The sequence below is a fragment of the Solanum verrucosum genome, unplaced genomic scaffold (genome assembly GCF_900185275.1).
Source record: "Solanum verrucosum unplaced genomic scaffold, falcon-dt-bn FXZP01000081.1, whole genome shotgun sequence".
Taxonomy (NCBI): domain Eukaryota; kingdom Viridiplantae; phylum Streptophyta; class Magnoliopsida; order Solanales; family Solanaceae; genus Solanum; species Solanum verrucosum.
The window spans coordinates 28,945-48,103 of NW_026020233.1; the positions used below are offsets into that span (position 1 = coordinate 28,945).

The 19,159-nt window shown below is 35.4% G+C and overlaps 2 protein-coding genes and 1 pseudogene across 3 annotated transcripts; 1 reads left to right on the forward strand and 2 right to left on the reverse strand.

The window, feature by feature from the left end:
* Positions 1–1,563: 1,563 nt before the first annotated feature.
* Positions 1,564–3,067, reverse strand: LOC125832748 (uncharacterized; annotated as a pseudogene). Its single transcript, XR_007443259.1, has one exon. The product of XR_007443259.1 is annotated as an uncharacterized LOC125832748 (transcript).
* A 7,753-nt stretch (positions 3,068–10,820) lies between these two features.
* LOC125832764 (uncharacterized) lies at positions 10,821–13,126 on the forward strand. The gene is made up of 3 exons (XM_049511960.1): positions 10,821–11,282; positions 12,457–12,521; positions 12,934–13,126. The coding sequence occupies exons 1-3, from the start codon at positions 10,821–10,823 to the stop codon at positions 13,124–13,126; spliced, it is 720 nt and encodes a 239-aa protein (XP_049367917.1).
* A 1,520-nt stretch (positions 13,127–14,646) lies between these two features.
* Positions 14,647–16,107, reverse strand: LOC125832765 (serine/threonine-protein phosphatase 7 long form homolog). Its single transcript, XM_049511961.1, has 4 exons — positions 15,781–16,107; positions 15,391–15,564; positions 14,947–15,234; positions 14,647–14,820 (listed from the first exon to the last, which is right to left on the reverse strand). The coding sequence occupies exons 1-4, from the start codon at positions 16,105–16,107 to the stop codon at positions 14,647–14,649; spliced, it is 963 nt and encodes a 320-aa protein (XP_049367918.1).
* Positions 16,108–19,159: the final 3,052 nt, after the last annotated feature.

Consider the following 19,159-nt stretch of genomic DNA (forward strand, 5'->3'; position numbering starts at 1 on the left):
CCTCTAGGGCAGTTAAGAAATCAAGAAAACTTTTCAGCTTCATCTACAACTACCATGTTATGCCAAAAAGACATTATATATATCTTTTTTCCAATTTGGGTTTGTGACATCTCTGAGTTTCTTAGACCTACCCAACATATACATACTGAGATACTGTTCCATAATGAGATAGTATGCCTACACAGGATACCATCATCCATAGTATCAATCAAATATCCAGGGTTCACTTTAGCCTTGTGGCAGGGCATCCAAAAGGCTTTCGGTAGCAGAGTACTTAGCACAACATTTTGTCCTCAGACCTATGGCCAGTCAAAGAGGACCATCCAGACATTGGAGGCTATGTGGAGGTAACCCAAGGACATCACTCCATCGAAGTAGCTCAGATTTCAACCCCCACCCACTTACCCAAGTACAACACTCCATCTCAATATAATTGTTCAATATTTTCTAGTAGCTGCAACTTTCAATTGTTCCCTTTTCCTACCTGAACTATCACCACCTACTCAACTAGGTGTGTTTTAATACATAGATGGTGATAGTTCAGATAGGAAAAGGAAATAGTTGATAGATGGGATGTAAAATTCGCGAAAAAAGTGATAGTTCAAGTGTATTTTGACCATTATCCCAAAAGACTAATATCCAGTGAAAAGGAGAAAGGAGGAAAGACTAAATCATGGATAGCCGCTTTAAGTGAGTACACATAATGCTGTGAGACTTCCTAGCAAAACTATTTCACTAGTTTAAGTGGTGTACACTAAATTAAACTGAAGTTCTGCATAACCAGAAGCAAAGAAAATATTTTGTTAGCTTATTACCGTTAAAAGAATATTTCACAAAACTGAGTCCAAGACAGTTCCTTCACTTACACACTTAATATAATACGGTGAAGGTTGAGCATTTCCCCCTCTCTTCTCCCCACCAATTTCCTAACAAAAGACACACACAATGAAGTGTAAGCTTTTCTGTCCAATGAGGCGATTCCTCGCCTTTTCTTTTATTTGTTTTTCAAGTAAACTGCCCCACAAAAAGGAGTGAAGCTAGTTAGACTATCATAGAAGAGTACCATTCCAATCCTTGAGGGGAAAAAAAGGAATCAGTTCTACGGCAATGCAGAGGTTTGGTGAGGCTGAAATAGAAAAAGTACCAACTCAGTTATTACAGGTAGGCCAAACCCTTATTATTTCTGTATCTATTTAAATCACTCAGCTTAGTTAACAACTTAAATTTCGATCTCCACTGGGATTCTGAGGAGATATAAGCACAGGAAAACAAAGAGAAGACTTGACAAGTTGAGTACAACATAAGAGACAAAGTTGGACGAATTTATCTCAATTGATACAATGAACAATGGTATAACTTTCTTTCTATAAACAACAGCGGAGCAGTCATACGCAGTATATGATATTTGTCCACCTCTGGTGGCGAACAATCACATAGCATAACAATTATCAATAGATATATTTTAACATGTACAAAGAACACAGAGCTTTGTTATAAACACTATTGGTGCATATTAATGGAATTTATCAAGAAAGCACAAAGAGCAAAGTTGAGTACAACATAAGAGACAAAGTTGGACGAATTTATCTCAATTGATACAATGAACAATGGTATAACTTTCTTTCTATAAACAACAGCGGAGCAGTCATACGCAGTATATGATATTTGTCCACCTCTGGTGGCGAACAATCACATAGCATAACAATTATCAATAGATATATTTTAACATGTACAAAGAACACAGAGCTTTGTTATAAACACTATTGGTGCATATTAATGGAATTTATCAAGAAAGCACAAAGAGCAAAGTTACTTATTATGTATACAAACAAATTCAAGTGCCAAAACACAACAACCTACTTCAAAGTTAATGTCTTTACGATTCCTCTTGCCAATATATCATGCAACAAATTCGAATGAAAGCACAAGGATTCAGCCTTTCTCACCATCATGGCGTCAAGGGACCGCCTTCTAAGTTCTCCATCTGCACGCTGCTTTTCAGAGGCACATACTCCCCAAGGTATCCACCAAGATGATCATAGAGAGCAGTCTTATCTATCCCTTGATGATGGTAGCTCTTGCAAACATAGTAAAAACACACTTTGCATCAAAAGCCCCACAAGATTCACAATCACCAATACTCCAACCAAGAACCCACCAATCAAAATCCTTGAAATCACACCATAACTTTCACCTCCATGCACCACAACAGACCCAAAAAACCCATTAATTACCCCACAAATAGACAAATATCCAAAAACAAAGAAAAATGCCATTCCTGTCTTCCCTTTCAACAAGTGATAGCTCTTCTTCATAGCTCCTATACCATAAATAGGCTCAAGAACAGACACCACGCTGGCCAAATGCCACAATGCACTGAAGTAAACATGAACTACAAGAAAGAGTATAAAGACAACCAAAAAGGAGAAAAGGAACAAAACCACATTCTGGGTATCTGCTGCTACAATGAGAAGCACAAGAAAAATCAAGAAAACAGTGTTATAAGCCAACATAGAAAGAGAAACCCATATGAAGGTAATGAAAAGCCTCTTGAAAACACTGGGAATTGCAGCTAAGGTAGATGAAAAAGAGACAGGCTTTGCAGTGTAAATTGATGCTACAGTGAAAACAACAGCAGCAGTTGAAAGCAAAGAGAAAGCAAACAAGAAAAGCAGGTAAAAAAACTGAAAAACAATGAGCTTTGTCCATTGAGAAGCATGAGATGAATTTGGGTTTTGTTGAAGCTGAGTAATGATTGGATGAGTGAACAAAGAATGAGCCAAGATTGCAAAAGATAAAGGAAATACTAAAGTAAGGGTAATTAGGTAGAATGTTTTTGGAGATCTCTTAGGTATGGAGATTGATTCTTGAAAAATATCAGGTATAGTCAAGAATTGAAGCTCTTCTGCTGGCAGATCCATTCTTGATTCAGCTCAAACAACTCTTGTTCCTTTGTCACTTTTTTTGGGGTTTGAGGAATGGACAATTTCAAGATTTGTGCTGCAATGGCACCGCCACGTTTTTTTCTGGAGAAAAGTCTACGCGTTAAAGCATTAGGTACAAAGATTTCTGCATCACTTTTTTTTATGCGAAGATTAGTATACAAGGAAACGTTTTAGAGGAGCAACTGCATTATATTATATTGTAAAATTCTAAAAGGTAATTAAATTATGATAGTTGTTTACTAATGTAGAAATAAGGTTCACGACATGATGATAACTATGGTTCATAATAATAAAAAATTATTCTTATTAATAAAATATCTAGGTCATAATTCTTTTAGTGATTGCACTTCTATTAATTTCTTTTATTCTTTTCTTAATTTTAATTATTTAATTAGTGACGGATCTATTATTTTAAGTTTATGAATGCTTGATTTTCTTAATATAAAATTACTATAAATTGCATAATATAATTGTTTAAGTGCATAACTATCAAAATGATGAAGTTAAGAAACTCTTTCATTTCTTAGAAAAAAATGAATTATCTTGAGAGATTTTTTAGCCAGACAATTTTTTTTTATTTCAAGAAATTACATAAATATAAAAAAAAAGTAAAACTAAACTTAAAGTAAATAAATAAAGTATAAATGGAGGAAAAGGAATAAAAATTGTATTAGAGAATTAGAAGAAAACATTTGAATTTTGAAGCGTAGCTCATCTCCCTAGGGAGACCTTCAGGTCAACAATTGAATCAAAGTACCTATCAAGCTTTTGATCACTTGATGTTGATGTCTTAATATATCTATCTTATAATGTTTTATATATATATATAAATATACGAGGTTACGTCGGATTAATGGGTGAACAAGCAGAGTCCGGAAGCTAAATAAGCCACAAAAAAATAAAAGTGATCAAAATAAGTCACTAGAAGTAACTAAATTAAGCTTAGTGGAAGAAAATATTCCGTTTTATGCAATATTTCAAACGTTTTTCGTTAGTCTCATAACGTGTATATTTTAATACATAACGGAACTATTTTTTACATCTTGTAAAACGGAACAATTTCTTACACTTTGTAAAGTAAAGTGTAAGTTTTTCTTACATTTTATAAAGTGAAAGAAAAATATTTGTTTTACAAAGAGGAATATTTTTCACGTTTTGCATTGAATTGTATCTCTTTATAAAGCTTTTGTAGTGTTTGTCATACAATTATATTGATTTGACATATCATAAAAATGGAAAAAATTATTACATTATGTATTTTTATTTTTTTATTTTGAAAACTCCTCCAAGCTCTATTTAAGGACGTTCAAACATAACACCTTCAACATCTGTAGTCTTCTATCTTTCTTCATTTCAATCTAAAAAAAATGTCTTCTCAACCAAAAGTTAGAATTTCGATTTATTGGGATGGCGAAATTATACATGACGAAAATACCATTTATTATAATTGTCCTCCCAAACATAATGCTAAATATTCAATTAATGGCCGATATCATAAATTTTTTTCATCAATTTATAAAAGAATGAGTATAAATAGTACTAATTATAATTTGATTATAGTCGGAAAATACCCTACTTCATTTTTATCACAAGGACAAGTAAATTTCAGAGAGTGAATTATCTATAATGACGAATCGTTGACCGACTTTCTGAGGGTTCCAAATGACTACGCAGATCAAATCAAGTTAACAATATTTGAAATCTATGTTAGGAAAGAGCCTAAGACTAGTCAACAACGTTCTCCTTTATCAGTCAATGTCCATCCCCGATTAGAAAATTATAACAGCTTTGATGGATTTCCAATAACTCAATCTACTGATTTTCCTAACATGACTCATTATCAAAATATTCTTAGCGGTCGATATGATTTTGATTTGAACAAAACTATCAATGAAAGTGACCGGTAATGCTCAATAGTTATATTTCGATTATTATTTGTTGATTTTGTCAATTATTTATTAATTTATATGATTTATTATTCTTATTAGTATTATTATTATTATTATTATTATTATTATTATTATTATATTTTGTATCGGTTTACCTTAGCAAGAGAGGAATATTGCTCCAAGTTATGGAGTAGATAATTATTTTGGTCAGTCCTCCCACTTTGAAATGACGGTGTTTGCAACAAATTTTTAAATCTATGGAAAACAAATAAACCACACAAATAAAATATGAAGAAACGTGAATTTTATTGATAAATCAATGCGGGTACAATTCTGTTCCTCCCTTGATTCTACTCTCCTGAGATTTATCCATGATTCGAGGACCGTTAGTGGCGTATATCTCGAACTAAGATGATTTAGATTTGACCTCTATATGAATATTCCATCAATTTGCGAAATATTCAAGATTTCGATCTCTTTACGAAATTTTCGAGATTTCGATCTCTTTATGAAATTTTTGAGATGCCTTTTAAGAGAATTTAGTTTTCTTTATATAGGCATGAATTAGGGTTTAGGGTTGAGTAACCTCCAAAAATTCTAATTGAAACTGAACATACCATCTAGAGTCTCAATTCGAATTGAACACGTCTTGTAGAGTTCCACAAAATTTCAATGTCTACAAATGCCCCTTGCTTCAAGGCTTGTCGGAGTGTAGACTCGATGAAAGTCAAAGACGAGGCTTGAAATACTCATTCTTCCACCTTTGCAGCTTCAGATTTTCAGATTTGATTTATGAAAGAAGAAATGAAGGACAGATTTGGTCCCACTGGGCGTGACAATTTTTTTGCAACAAATTTTAAATATATGGAAAATAAATAAACCAGACAAATAAAATCTGAAGAAACATAATATTTTATTCATCAATGCGAGTACAATTCTGTTCCTCCCTTGATTCTACTCTCATAAGATTTATCCATGATTTGAGGGCCATTAGTAGCATATTTCTCTAACTAGGATGATTTAAATTTGACCTCTATATGAATATTCCATGACTTTTGTGGAATATATCGAGATCTCGATCTCTTTTTGAAATTTTTGAGGTGCCTTTTAAGAGAATTCAGTACCCTTTATATAGGCATAAACTAGAATTTAGGATTGAGTAGCCTCTAAGAATTCTATTGAAACTGAACACACCTTCTAGAGTCTCAATTCGAATTGAATACGTCTTGTAAAATCCCACAAAATTTTATTGTCTACAAATTTTGGCACGCCCAGTGGGACAATCTCTACCTCTCATCTCAACTTTTCAAGCATCAAAGAATATCAAGATGACTTCCATGAAGAATAACTCTCGATCAACTGCCTTTAAGGCCACCAGCTCCAAGTTCTCTACTGAAGTTGAAGGCATTTTGGGTGTTACCTTTGGAAGTTTCAGAGCTGTTACGAGAAGCAAGGCTGCTACACTAGGACAACAAACACTTCAAGTGTCATCCGCATCAACTCCAGTTTTTGGGTCTACGACTCCAAAAATATCAAGTTCCTTCGCAAACGCTTTAGAAGGAAGAAGTAGTGTTACTGAAAAGATCAAGAAGACATTGGCTCTCCTTGAGCAATCTGGTTCCAAGAACGCTACCACAAATGAGAGCTATGATTCAACGAATGAGTCACCTCCATGTGCATCGCGTAATGTGAGTCCGCTGAAGATCAACTTATGCAACAATCCATGCTACTCTCCTACATCTCCAATGATCATGCAAATAATGATGGTTGTTGTTTCTTCCTCTAAGGAACAACTCGCAAATCTGACGAAGTTGGTTGAAAGATTGACAAAGCATGTACAACACCAAGAGTCTAGAATCAATAAGTTGATGGATCGAATGGAAGGACTTTTAGATGGAGAAGAAAGTCATGCGCCCAAAAAATATGTTGAAGTTCAAGAGATTGGAGATCCTACGAAGAAAGCACCGCTTGTTAATGAGATGCCAGTTTCTTCTGAAGGAATAATCCCACTCTATCGCTTGAAGGAGTTCATTGAAGGCACTATCAAAGATAAGTATGAAGTCTCCACCAAGTCATCTCATATGTATGTCAAGCCATACACCGCAAGAATTGATAACTTAAAAATACCTGCTGGTTATCAACCTCCCAAATTTCAACAATTTGAGGGTAGAGGAAATCCGAAGCAACATGTTGCACACTTTGTGGAGACATGTAATAATGTTGGAACATATGGAGACTATCTTGTCAAGCAGTTTGTCCGGTTTCTAAAAAGAAATGCCTTTGATTGGTATACGGATCTTGAGCCCAATTCTATTGATAGTTGGGAGCAACTGGAGCACGAGTTTCTCAATCGATTCTATAGCACGAGGCATACTGTGAGCATGGTAGAACTTACGAATACTCGCCAAAGGAAGGATGAACTAGCCATAGAATTCATAAATCGATGGAAGAACACGAGCCTGAATTGCAAGGATAAGCTTAGTGAAGCTTCTGCAATAGAAATGTGTATCCAAGGGATGCACTGAGAACTTTTTTTTTAATATCTTACAGGGAATAAAACCAAAATACATTGAAGATCTAGCTACTCGCGTTGATGAAATGTAGTTGAGCATGTCCTCTGCCGGAAAGGATATGATGTTTGTCCATGACCCTCGCAAATGAAGAGACAAGCAGAAACTTAAGAGATGCCAAGAACGACAACAAAGAGTAAATGAATGTTAATGTGTCGCCTGTGAAGTTCACTCAGAAGGAAGGGAAGAAGCAAAGTGTGAGAACGAATTTCCAAGCGTGTTCAGACCAAAAATCGATCCTAAGGGAAATGCAAGAAAAAGAATACCCCTTCTTGGATTCTAACATTTCTAATATTTTTGATGAGTTGCTTAAATTAAAGCTCATTGAGTTGCCAGAGATGAAGCGGCCTGATGAAGCTGGAAAAGCTGATGACCCAACTTATTGCAAGTATCATAGACTTGTGAGTCATTCTCTTGAAAAATGTTTTGTCTTCAAGGATAGAGTGATGCGATTGGTTAGAGAAAAGAAGATTGTCCTTTATGATGAGAAAACTAGTTCTAATCAAATCTCCATCACATTCGGCTCGCTCGATCCGGTCCAAATATGTATCACTGAAAAGCATGAAGAAGAGTCATTGGAGCTAAACAAATCTCAAGTTGATATAAATGGTGATGAAGGCTGGATTCTTATGACTAGGCAAAGACGCAACAAGTCAAGCTTACGAAAAGAATCATGTGAGCAACCGATTATAAAGAAGATGGTGAAGAAACTGGTGAAGCAGAAATCAATAAAGCGCCCAAAGAAGGCAAAGGTAAAAGTGCATCACTACCAGAAACCCCGACATCCTATAACTCTAGAGGAATTCTTACCAAGTTGGTTGCGCACAAAGTCTACTCAAGAAAATGTAGAGGCATCATGTTTTAATGCTGATAAAGAAGAAACAATGAAGGTGTCTCCAACTGACAAAGAAGGAATAACGAGAGAATCCTCACCAAAAGTGTCTCCTAGTGGCGAAGAAAATGCAACAAGAGAAATCTCGTCAATGATGTCATCTTCTGAAAAGCCTATTGAACCTTCTTCCCAAGAAGCACATACATGTGATACAAAAATCACATTCACAAATAATGATCTTCTATTTGGTGAAACACTACACAATCGTCATTTGTATATGGTTGGTCAGGTGTTAGAGAAGAAGATAAATAGAATCTTGATAGATGAAGGATCTGGAGTTAATATTTTGCCTATCGACACATTGAAGGAACTCGGCATCATCATCGAAAAACTTAGTGAAAGTCGTTTGTTGATACAATGATTCAATTAAGGAGGACAGAGGTCCATAGGCTCCATTAAATTACAAATCCACATGAAATATTTGCGATCAAACGCATGGATGCACGTAATCGATGCAAAGACTTCATACAATATATTACTTGGCAGGCCTTGGGTACACGAGAATAAAATTGTCTCATTTTTTTACTATCAATGTTTGAAGTATCTTGAAGACGGAATTGAAAGGAAGATAGTTGCAGATGATAATCCTTTCACCGAAGTTGAGACGCACTTTGCCGATGCAAAATTCTATTTGAAGAGTTATGTTGTTAAAGGGACAAAATCTAATAAAGTCAAATCAACCAAGTCTAACAAGATCACAAGCAAAATAATCGAACGGCTGTCAAAAAGGCAAAAGTTGACACTAAAGAACTTCGTCCCAATCTCAATGAAGGGAGGACCATGTCTTCAAAGAAGAATCTAACTTCTGGACTTCGCTATGTTCCAAAAGTAAAGAAAGAAGAAGTCAAATCATCTACCCTTCAAGAAGATGCATTAAGAGGACTAACTCTTCCTATCAGACGAATTGATGCAGTAAACTTGCCTTCAAAGCTACCAGGAAAGACAATCGCTCAAAATCAAGTGCAAGATGTGGCACTCCCTACAAAACGCACGGGAGAAGGTTTTAATCCTAATGCTTACAAGTTATTTGCGAAGGCCGGATATAATCCTAATGAGCCATCAATGTTAGGGAAACTCCTATCAGTTGATAAAACTAGGCAAGCACGTGAAGGCCTAGGCTATAACCAACCACCACCAGTTTGCATCTCCATAAGACGAGCAAGCAATAATCATATAACTTTTGAAGATGATGTCATTGCTCCCAATAAAAAGCCTTTCGTCTTTGATCGACTGCAAGAACTTCTGTGTTCGAGAGATTAGGTCCATTGAAGAAGAAAAACAACAAGCATCGGAGAAGTTATCTAAAAGTGACACGTTGACTTCATCTATGATCCAAAAGGATTTCAAAAGTTTGATTCCTTCTAGAATGAGGCGATGAGTGGAACTTGTGATTTCGTGTAAAGAGGAACTCAAGGCAAAGGCTCATATTGTGGTTTACACCAAGGAGCGCGAGGAAGATGAAGAAAGTGTAGGCTCTTCATATCATGTTGCAATCTAGAATGAGCACGATTCTTTACCTCAAATAAAGATTGATGAAGAGTTAGAAGATATTGTCTAGTGTTATCATATATCTGTCAATGAAAATGACCCTCTAGAAGAGGAAGATGCTGGAGATGCTCCACCAGAACTTGAAGAAGGAGTGAAGACCACAATAGATCCCTTAAAGGAAGTTAACCTTGGCACTGATGAAGACCCAATGCCTACTTACTTGAGTGCCTTTCTAGAAGTTAATGAAGAAATCGCTTATATGAATATACTAAAAGAATATAGGGATGTCTTCTCTTGGAGTTATAAAGAAATGTCTGGCTTGAATCCTAAAGTAGCAGTCCATCAGTTGGCAGTCAAAAATGGTGCTCGTCCTGTTAAGCAAGCCTAAAGACGTTTTAGGCCAGACTTGGTTCCATTGATAGAGAATGAAGTCAACAAACTCATTGAGGCAGGATTCATTCGTGAAGTTAAATATCCTACATGGATTTCAAATATTGTTCATGTAAGGAAGAAGAATGGCCAAATTCGAGTTTGTGTTGACTTCAGGGATCTCAATAATGCATGTCCTAAAGGTGAGTTCCCTCTTCCCATTCTTGAGCTAATGATTGATGCTACTACTGGTTATGAGGCGATGTCATTCATGGACGGTTCTTCTGGCTATAATCAAATCCTCATGGCACCAAAGGATGAAGAACTCACCGCATTTCGCATGCCTAAAGGTATTTATTGCTACAAAGTGATGCCTTTCGGTTTGAAGAATGCTGGTGCTATATATCAAAGGGCTATGCAAAATATATTTGATGACTTGCTCCATAAAAATGTTGAATGTTATGTGGATGACCTGGTGGTAAAGTCGAGAAAGAGGAATGATCATTTGAAAGACTTAAGAATGGTGTTTGAGTTGCTTCAAAGATATCAACTAAGGATGAATCCATTGAAGTGTGCCTTCAGAGTTACTTCTGGAAAGTTCCTTGGCTTCATTGTGAGACATCGAGGAATTGAAATAGATTAAGCCAAAGTTGATGCAATATCGAAGATGCCTGAGCTTCGAAATATTCATGAGTTAAAAAGTCTCCAAGGAAAACTAGCCTACTTGAGGAGGTTCATCTCAAATCTAGCAGAGAATGTTGCAAATTTTATCCGAGTGAATATCATCTATCGCTTTGGCATCCCTCGCTACATAATAACAGATAATGACAAGCCATTTGATAACAAGTTAATGAACAAAATTTGTGATCTCTTTGGTTTCAAGCAGCGTAAATTTTCTATGTATCATGCTACCGCCAATGGTCTCGCTGAAGCATTCAATAAGACTCTATGCAACCTCCTGAAGAAAGTTGTCTCCAAGTCCAAATGGGATTGGTATGAAAGAATGGAAGAAGCTTTGCGGGGATATAGGACGACGTACCGTACTCCAACTCAAGCAACACCATATTCACTCGCTTTTGGTGTTGAAGCAGTCCTACCACTTGAGCATCAAATACCTTCCTTAAGACTTGTTATTCAATAAGGGATCACTGAAGAAGAAAATGTTCGACTGCGTCTTGCTGAGTTAGAAGCATTTGACAAAAAGAGGCTAGAAGCCCAACAAAACCTTGAAAAGTTGAGATGAGAGGAGAGTTTAATCAAGGGACTTGACGAAATTAATTTGTTTGCAACAAATTTTAAATATATGGAAAATAAATAAACCACACAAATAAAATCTGAAGAAGCATAATATTTATTCATCAATGAGAGTACAATTCTGTTCCTCCCTTGATTCTACTCTCATAAGATTTATCCCTGATTCGAGGGACGTTGGTGGCGTATTTCTCGAACTAGGATGATTTAAATTTGACTTTTATATGAATATTCCATGACTTTTGTGGAATATATCGAGATCTCGATATCTTTATGAAATTTTTGATATGCCTTTTAAGAGAATTCAATACCCTTTATATAGGCATAAACTAGAATTTAGGGTTGTGTAGCCTCTAAGAATTCTAATTGAAACTAAACACACCTTCTAGAGTCTCAATTTGAATTTAATACGTCTTGTAGAGTCCCACAAAATTTCAATGTCTACAAATGCCCCATGTCAAGACTTGCCGGAGTGTAGACTCGATGAAACTAAAAGACGAGGCTTGAAGTACTCATTCTTCCACCTTTGCAGCTTCAGATTTTCAGATTTGATTTATGAAAGAAGAGATGAAGGGCAGATTTGGTCCCACTGGGCGTGCCAATTTGTTTGCGATTTTTTTTAAACATATGGAAAATAAATAAACCACACAAATAAAATCTGAAGAAACGTGAATTTTATTGATAAATCAATGCGGGTACAATTTTGTTTCTCCCTTGATTCTACTCTCCTGAGATTTATCCATGATTCGAGGACCGTTAGTGGCGTATTTCTCGAACTAAGATGATTTAGATTTGACCTCTATATGAATATTCCATCAATTTGCAGAATATTCGAGATTTCGATCTCTTTACGAAATTTTTGAGATTTCGATCTCTTTATGGAATTTTCGAGATGCCTTTTAAGAGAATTTAGTTTTCTTTATATAGGCATGGACTAGGGTTTAGGGTTGAGTAGCCTCTAAGAATTCTAATTGAAACTGAACACACCTTCTAGAGTCTCAATTCGAATTGAACACGTCTTGTAGAGTTCCACAAAATTTCAATGTCTACAGACGGAAAATACTGGGACATTCTCAAATTTTCATGTCTCGCCTACTTTTGATGCAGATGATTATCGGTGTGTCCAACACTTAATTTTTTTTATTTAAGTTAATTGCATGAGGCAAATATTTATACTTTTTTACACATATAGGGAAAATATCACACAAGATGAGCCCATTGATCCTGTGAATATCGATGATCGTGACCTTCCAAATTACGGCTCACCTTCAACTAGTGATAGTGATTATTTGCCTAATGCTTAGGAATCAGGAGATAATGTTTCATTTTAGGCATCATCTAGTGATGATGATTTTTTTATGCCCAATCGGCCAGCAATACCAATGTCCATGAGTCTTTTTTGTAATCATGAAATTCCTTATCTTGATCATCTCCCAGATGGTCCAGATATCTTTGGCGATACACATGATGAATATACATCACAACGTATACCTTTTTATTTGATAATTAATATTATTTTTATTTTTCAGATTGTTCATCAAAGACTGTCAAACAACCATTCTTAAAGCATATGACATTTCGACAAGCAGGAGAAAAGCCTATCTTGGTCGCAAGCGTGCTTTTGAAAAAGTCTATGGTACTTGGGAGGGTTCTTTTGCCGAGTGGCCATGGTTCATGGAAGCTATGAAACACTTCAATCCTGGAACAATAGTTGAATGGTAACCAGAGCGGCGTGTCGATGTCATTGAAGATGTATTCAACTATATGTTCTGGACTTTTAAACCATGTATTGATGGGTTTGTGTTTTGTCATCCTGTTATATCAATTGACAGAACACATGTCTATGAAAAATATGATATCAAGTTGTTGATTGCGATTGCAACGGATGGTAACGACTCAATATTACCTTTGACATTTACAATAGTTGCGAATGAGAGCATGGAGACATGAACTTTATTTTTGGATCATTTACACTTGCACGTTGTCAAGGGTCGTAGAGGTGTAGCATTGATATCAGATAGACATCACGGAATACTCTCATCCGTGTATAATTCTCCAAATTGGTAGGGCCCATTTGGGTTTCATCGTTTTTGTTTAAGACATTTGAAGGCCAATTTTCAAAAAAAAAATAAAAAATGTCACTTTGAACAACCTTTTATGGGAAGCTGCAAATCACTGTTAGGAGAAAAGTATTTTGGAAAAAATGGAGATGATCAATGAGATTAATGCGGAAGCGTATGTGTGGTTAATGAAGAACGATCTTGACAAATGGACATTGCACAAGGATGGACGTAGGAGATGAGGCATGCTGACAACAAATAGTTCTGATTCATTCAATGATCTGCTTGAGTCAGCCACGGGCCTACCAGTTATTGCAATGGTGAGACTCACTTACAATCAGATTGTGAACGAATTTGCTACAAGATCAAACTTTGTCAATTAGCTAGTACAAAAAAAGCAACAATGAATGCCTAAACCATTCAAGATTTTTGAAGATAACCAAAAAAAGTCACAGCGTCACACACTCATCAACTACCACCAACAAAGGGAAAACATATTTGAGGTGCAGACACATATGCATCATGGTCGTGGTGGTAATAAGCACATTGTAAATGCATTGCAAGGAATATGTCAATGTGGTAAATGGAAATCATACCACATTCCATGTTCTCATGCAATAAAGGGATTTGACCAAATTGGGTATCAAACATGGGAACATATGGCACCAGAATTCAGCGTGCGTAACTACAAAAAAGCCTAGTACTCCGGACAATTCAATTCACTTGCCAGTGAAAAGTATTGGCCCGAGAGTCCCTTAATTATGATAGCAAATAAAAAATATTTACGAAAAGTGGGCGTAAATAAAACCACCCGTATACATAAAAAAATGGAGTTCCCACAAGTACACTCACTCGCAAGTGCTCAACGTGCAAACAAATAGTCCATGATACGCGCAATTGTCCATCACGAGCTCGAAACGCATCATATGGTGGTAGTAGTTAAAGAAATATGTTTAACTGTGTTAATTTATTTTTGTATTAATTTATATGCAACTTTTTATTTGTATTTTTGGTCATCCTCGAGTCATGTTTTTTCATTCACTTTTTTTAAAAAATACATACACAAAAATATGAATATACATGAATTTTTTCATTCACTTTTCCTAAAAAAAAATACATACACAAAAATAATAATATTATGTTCCACAACCCTTTCTTGAAATACGTAGAATATCTCGCGGCCTAAGTCCCGTATATCCATCCATCCTCATCTTCATTGTCCCTCTTCCTCTTTTTGGCCAGAAGATCATTTATGTTCACATTCTTTACAATTCTTGTAACAATCTTTTTTCTTCCGGGTGTTTGAGACATATCATCCAATGCAGGCTTACCTATAAGCAACCTTCTATTGCAATGCTAGTAATAGCGGAATCAAAGCCTGACGGTACAACAACCTCTAATGCAGGCTTACCTATAAGCAACCTTCCGTACCACATGTACCACAATTTATACCCTGCCTCGCTAGTACCATCATCTACCAACCTCTAAACTCTGATGTCGATTACCCCAATCATCAAAATATTTAACCAACATTTCAAGAACCTCCGGTCCAAGCCTCCTACGCTGATCATGCACGTGGTGGTTGGTTCCCCAACTAGGAATCGCAGGTACATGTTGGGGACGACCAAACTGACGCATCACTCTATCAAGCGTGTGCACCTCAACAATCTCTAGGCAAAGAATAGGCACGCATGCCATCCATAAAGTCTCATCCATTGTACAACAACGAAGCAGTGTATGTAAAATCTCATTATACGGTGTCCATCGAAACTATTTTAAAATATATTAATTAGATAAAATCAACATTAACTACTTAGTATACAAATAAAATTATTATTGATTTACTTTTATATAATTTACGTTTATATGTAATTTATATATTTTTTAAAAAAACTAGTAAAGAGTTGCAAAAATTATTTGATGTACCTGAACCTCCATCATGCGGTCTAGTTGGTCCCTAATCGGGATAAGAACATGATGTGACTCAGTATCCCTATCAATTCCACGCGTCCAACGCCTAGCATATGGAAGTAATGTGTCACCATCATGCGGTGAAGGAGCTGATGGTTGTACATGCAAGATCCTCTCCCAACACCAAACCTTAATGTGACAAACAAAATAATTAAACTATCATCATTAACAAAATAAATTAACAATTATATATATATATATATATATATATTTAATAGTTTTTAAAAATTATTTGTATATAATTTAAATATTTTAAAAAATTGAATATAGAAAAAATATTCTTGTACGGTGTAATGTTAAAGATTCTTTGTATTTGAATGTATTTTAAAACTTTAGTAAAGTTACCTGAAGGAGAGGAATAAATCCGCAAATGTCAACCACGTTATCGATAGATGCCCGACAAAGTGCACGGTACAAGTAGGCCAACACTGCACTGCCGCAACTGTACTTACCTACATCATGGATGGGATCTAGGAACGCCAAGTATTGTAAGCTAATAAGGTTCCCCGACGTGTTCGGAAATAAGATGCCCCCCAATATAACAAATATGTAAAGTCTAGCAATCTTTTCAACCCGCTCCACTGGAGTAGCATCTCCTATCGAATCTACTTGTAACTGATCTCGCAAGTAGCCGATAAAGCTATGTATCCTCACCTGACTTGCACCATCCATATCAGTAGGTGCTATGGCGCATCATGTGAGTGTCTCTAATAAAGTACGACATGGACGAATCCTCCGTGCAACATCCTGCATGTATACATCATCACCATCGATGTGCAAACCAAACATTACATGCACATCCTGCAATGTAATCGTGACCTCACCAAAAGGTAAGTGGAAGCAATGAGTCTCTGGCCTCCAACGCTCAACCATAGTTGTAACAAGGGCACGATCATATTGCATCCTGCCCACACAAACTACATCATATAGTCCGGACCTACGTAAGATCTCCTCAACACGTCCATGAGGTCAGTGCAAACGAAATAAATTCCAAGCATCATTTATGTGCACCGTCCTCATAAGTAGAGCTGTCAAAATGGGTCAGCCCAACCCTATCCCGCCCAAGCCTCACGGGCCAAAGAATTTGATGGGCTGGGGAGGGCTGGCCCTTCATTTCAAAAGGCTGTAAAATGGTCAACTCGGCTCAACCCCAGAAGGGTCAAGGGCTTGGGCGGGACAACCCTTTTTTTTTTTTTATGTCAAATCAATGTCACAAACAGTAACATTGTTTCAATAATTCTAAGGGCATGTTTGGCCATGCGATATGGAATCATGATATGGTATCATAATATGGAATCATTGATGAAATTGAAGGTTTCTTTGGACATGCGATATGTAATTTTTGTGTTGTATATTTTCTCATAAACATAAAAATCCATAAGTTGTAAAACTATTAAAATAGTCCCAATTGTTTATTCAATCTTATCAAATAAATAAAAAATTATAAAATCGCATAATAAATTATTACAAAGTTATTTGTTCTCCACTTAAGTAGTTGTTCATCTAACTTTAATTTAATAAAAAAAGTTGAACATAAATTGTAGTGTACTAGTCTTTAATATAATCCTCACACATAGTATGGACAATTTCCTCACGTTGAACTTGCATTTCTCGATCATGTGACCGAGAAGACGAACCAACATTGTTACTTTGAGCCATTTGTTGGTCAATATCCTCCGCAACTATATCTTCATGTTCATAGACCATAAAAATTTCATCACTACTTTGGTATTCTCGCAAATAATTATGTAACACTGCACAAGTATGACAATTTTCACTTGTGTATCAATATCATAATGGTTCATGCCTTGTTTCAAAATTCTAAATCTATTTTTTCAAGCTCCAAAAGTCCGTTCAATCACATTGCACAGAGATGAATGCCTATAATTAAATAGTTCTTTGGCATTTTGAGGCTCTCTTTCACTTCCTCGGTAATCTTGCAAATGATAGCGTAGTCCTTTGTATGGAGCTAAAAATCCTTTTGTGTTTCGGAAACCAGCATTAACAACATAATATTTATCTACCAAAAAATATTTTATAAAGAATTACTAAATGCATATGTGACGTAAATGAGACAACTTTGTGTAAATAAATAATATTTATTCTAAGGATGTAATTTAAAGTTACCATGTGGCGGAAATGGAAATTGTGACGTTGGTTCAACAAGTGCATTCTCAAGTACTTACTATCATGTGAAGTACCTTCCCAACCAGCAACAACAAAGGTAAATCGCATATCAAAATCACAAGCACATAAGACATTTTGTGATGTTCTTCCTTTGCGATTACGATATGCTTGTTGCACCGCTTTAGGAACCTCCCATTCTATATATGTTCCATCAATCGCACCAACACAATCCTACCAAATAAAAAATACATCAATATTAGTTTAGTGAACATAAAATAAATTGGAAGCATTATAGAATGTACTTCATAAAAATAATGTTTGTAAGAGTAATAAAAATAGTGCTTCCAAGACAATGCAAAGTCATAAAATCAATATTATCTCTTTAAACAAAGTTTATAGGAAATATGTAACTAAATACTAATAACTTACACATAAAATATAAATGTTCACTTATTAAGGCCATAAAATAAATTTATTAATGTGACTGAAATTTTACCTTAAACCAAGGCCAAAATCGAGTATTATGTCGAATTTTGGAATGTACACCAGTCATATTTTTTGGTTGTATAAATGTTGGTGTCATCTTGCTAATTGCCTCGGCAACTATTTTAACATGCCGGTTAATTGTTTCAAGTGAATGTTGAAAAGTTTCACAATCTTGAGGTGTGAGTTAAAGTGACTATATGTTGGTGAGAATAATAAATTTTATGTCGGTGAGAATAATAAATTTTAAAAAGTAATGATGTGTTATAAATTTTATTTACATATGAAACAAATGGTTAGTAGATATAAATGTGGGGTTGTTTTAACAAAATATAAACTCATAGATCAATTATTGTATTAAAATATCTCAAATAATGATATGGAATCACCATATAATTCCATATCATGGTTTTTGGAGAGTATGGTATCACCTCTCATGATATGGAATCATGAGATGGAATCAACGTAAAATCGCATGTCTAAGTGCTGATTCCATCTCATGATACCATATCGTGATATGGTATCGCATGGCCAAACGCCTACTAAATAAAATCTAGCAATAAATATTTAAAGAAAAAAAATTATAATCTCTTAAGTGAAAAATATCTGAAAAACAAACTAGTAAACTAAAGAACACTTCTGACTAAATCTTTAGTTAGCAATACATAATTACTTAAAGTATTTTGTTAAATGAAATCAAGAAACTAATTAATTGTTCAAGCCATAAAACATTCTATCACATATAATATAAATAGTGTTTACTATCCAAGTCTTATATTCAAAACTAAATAATAAAGAAATTCACGAGGTAAGCTCCTTAGAAAAACTCCACAAACACTTATTTAGGTTTTCTAGTTTTTTATTCTTATTTTTTGAATATTTATTTTAATTAAAATTAAATAATTTGGCCCATGGGCTGACCCCGGCCCGACCCCGATCAAGCCTCAAGGGCTAAGGGCCTAAAAGGATTGGGCTTATAATCCCCAGTTTTAAATGGGCTTGTAAATTTCTATCACAACCCTACCCCAATAACGGGTTGGGTTGGGCCGGCCCCATGGGCTAAGCCCTATTTGACAGCTCTACTCATAAGGCTGCTAAATGATATCTCACATTT

What these genes read in the sequence shown, in the direction of transcription:
- LOC125832764 (XM_049511960.1), top strand. Translation starts at nt 10,821, where the DNA reads ATGCCTGAGCTTCGAAATATTCATGAGTTAAAAAGTCTCCAAGGAAAA. An exon ending in AAATACCTTCCTTAAGACTT is followed by an intron (nt 11,283 to 12,456) that starts GTTATTCAATAA and finishes CAATGTCTACAG; the next exon opens with ACGGAAAATACTGGGACATT. An exon ending in TTTGATGCAGATGATTATCG is followed by an intron (nt 12,522 to 12,933) that starts GTGTGTCCAACA and finishes TTTATTTTTCAG; the next exon opens with ATTGTTCATCAAAGACTGTC.
- LOC125832765 (XM_049511961.1), bottom strand. Translation starts at nt 16,107, where the DNA reads ATGGATGGTGCAAGTCAGGTGAGGATACATAGCTTTATCGGCTACTTG. An exon ending in GATTTATTCCTCTCCTTCAG is followed by an intron (nt 15,565 to 15,780) that starts GTAACTTTACTA and finishes TGTCACATTAAG; the next exon opens with GTTTGGTGTTGGGAGAGGAT. An exon ending in ATCGACATCAGAGTTTAGAG is followed by an intron (nt 14,821 to 14,946) that starts GTTGGTAGATGA and finishes CGCTATTACTAG; the next exon opens with CATTGCAATAGAAGGTTGCT.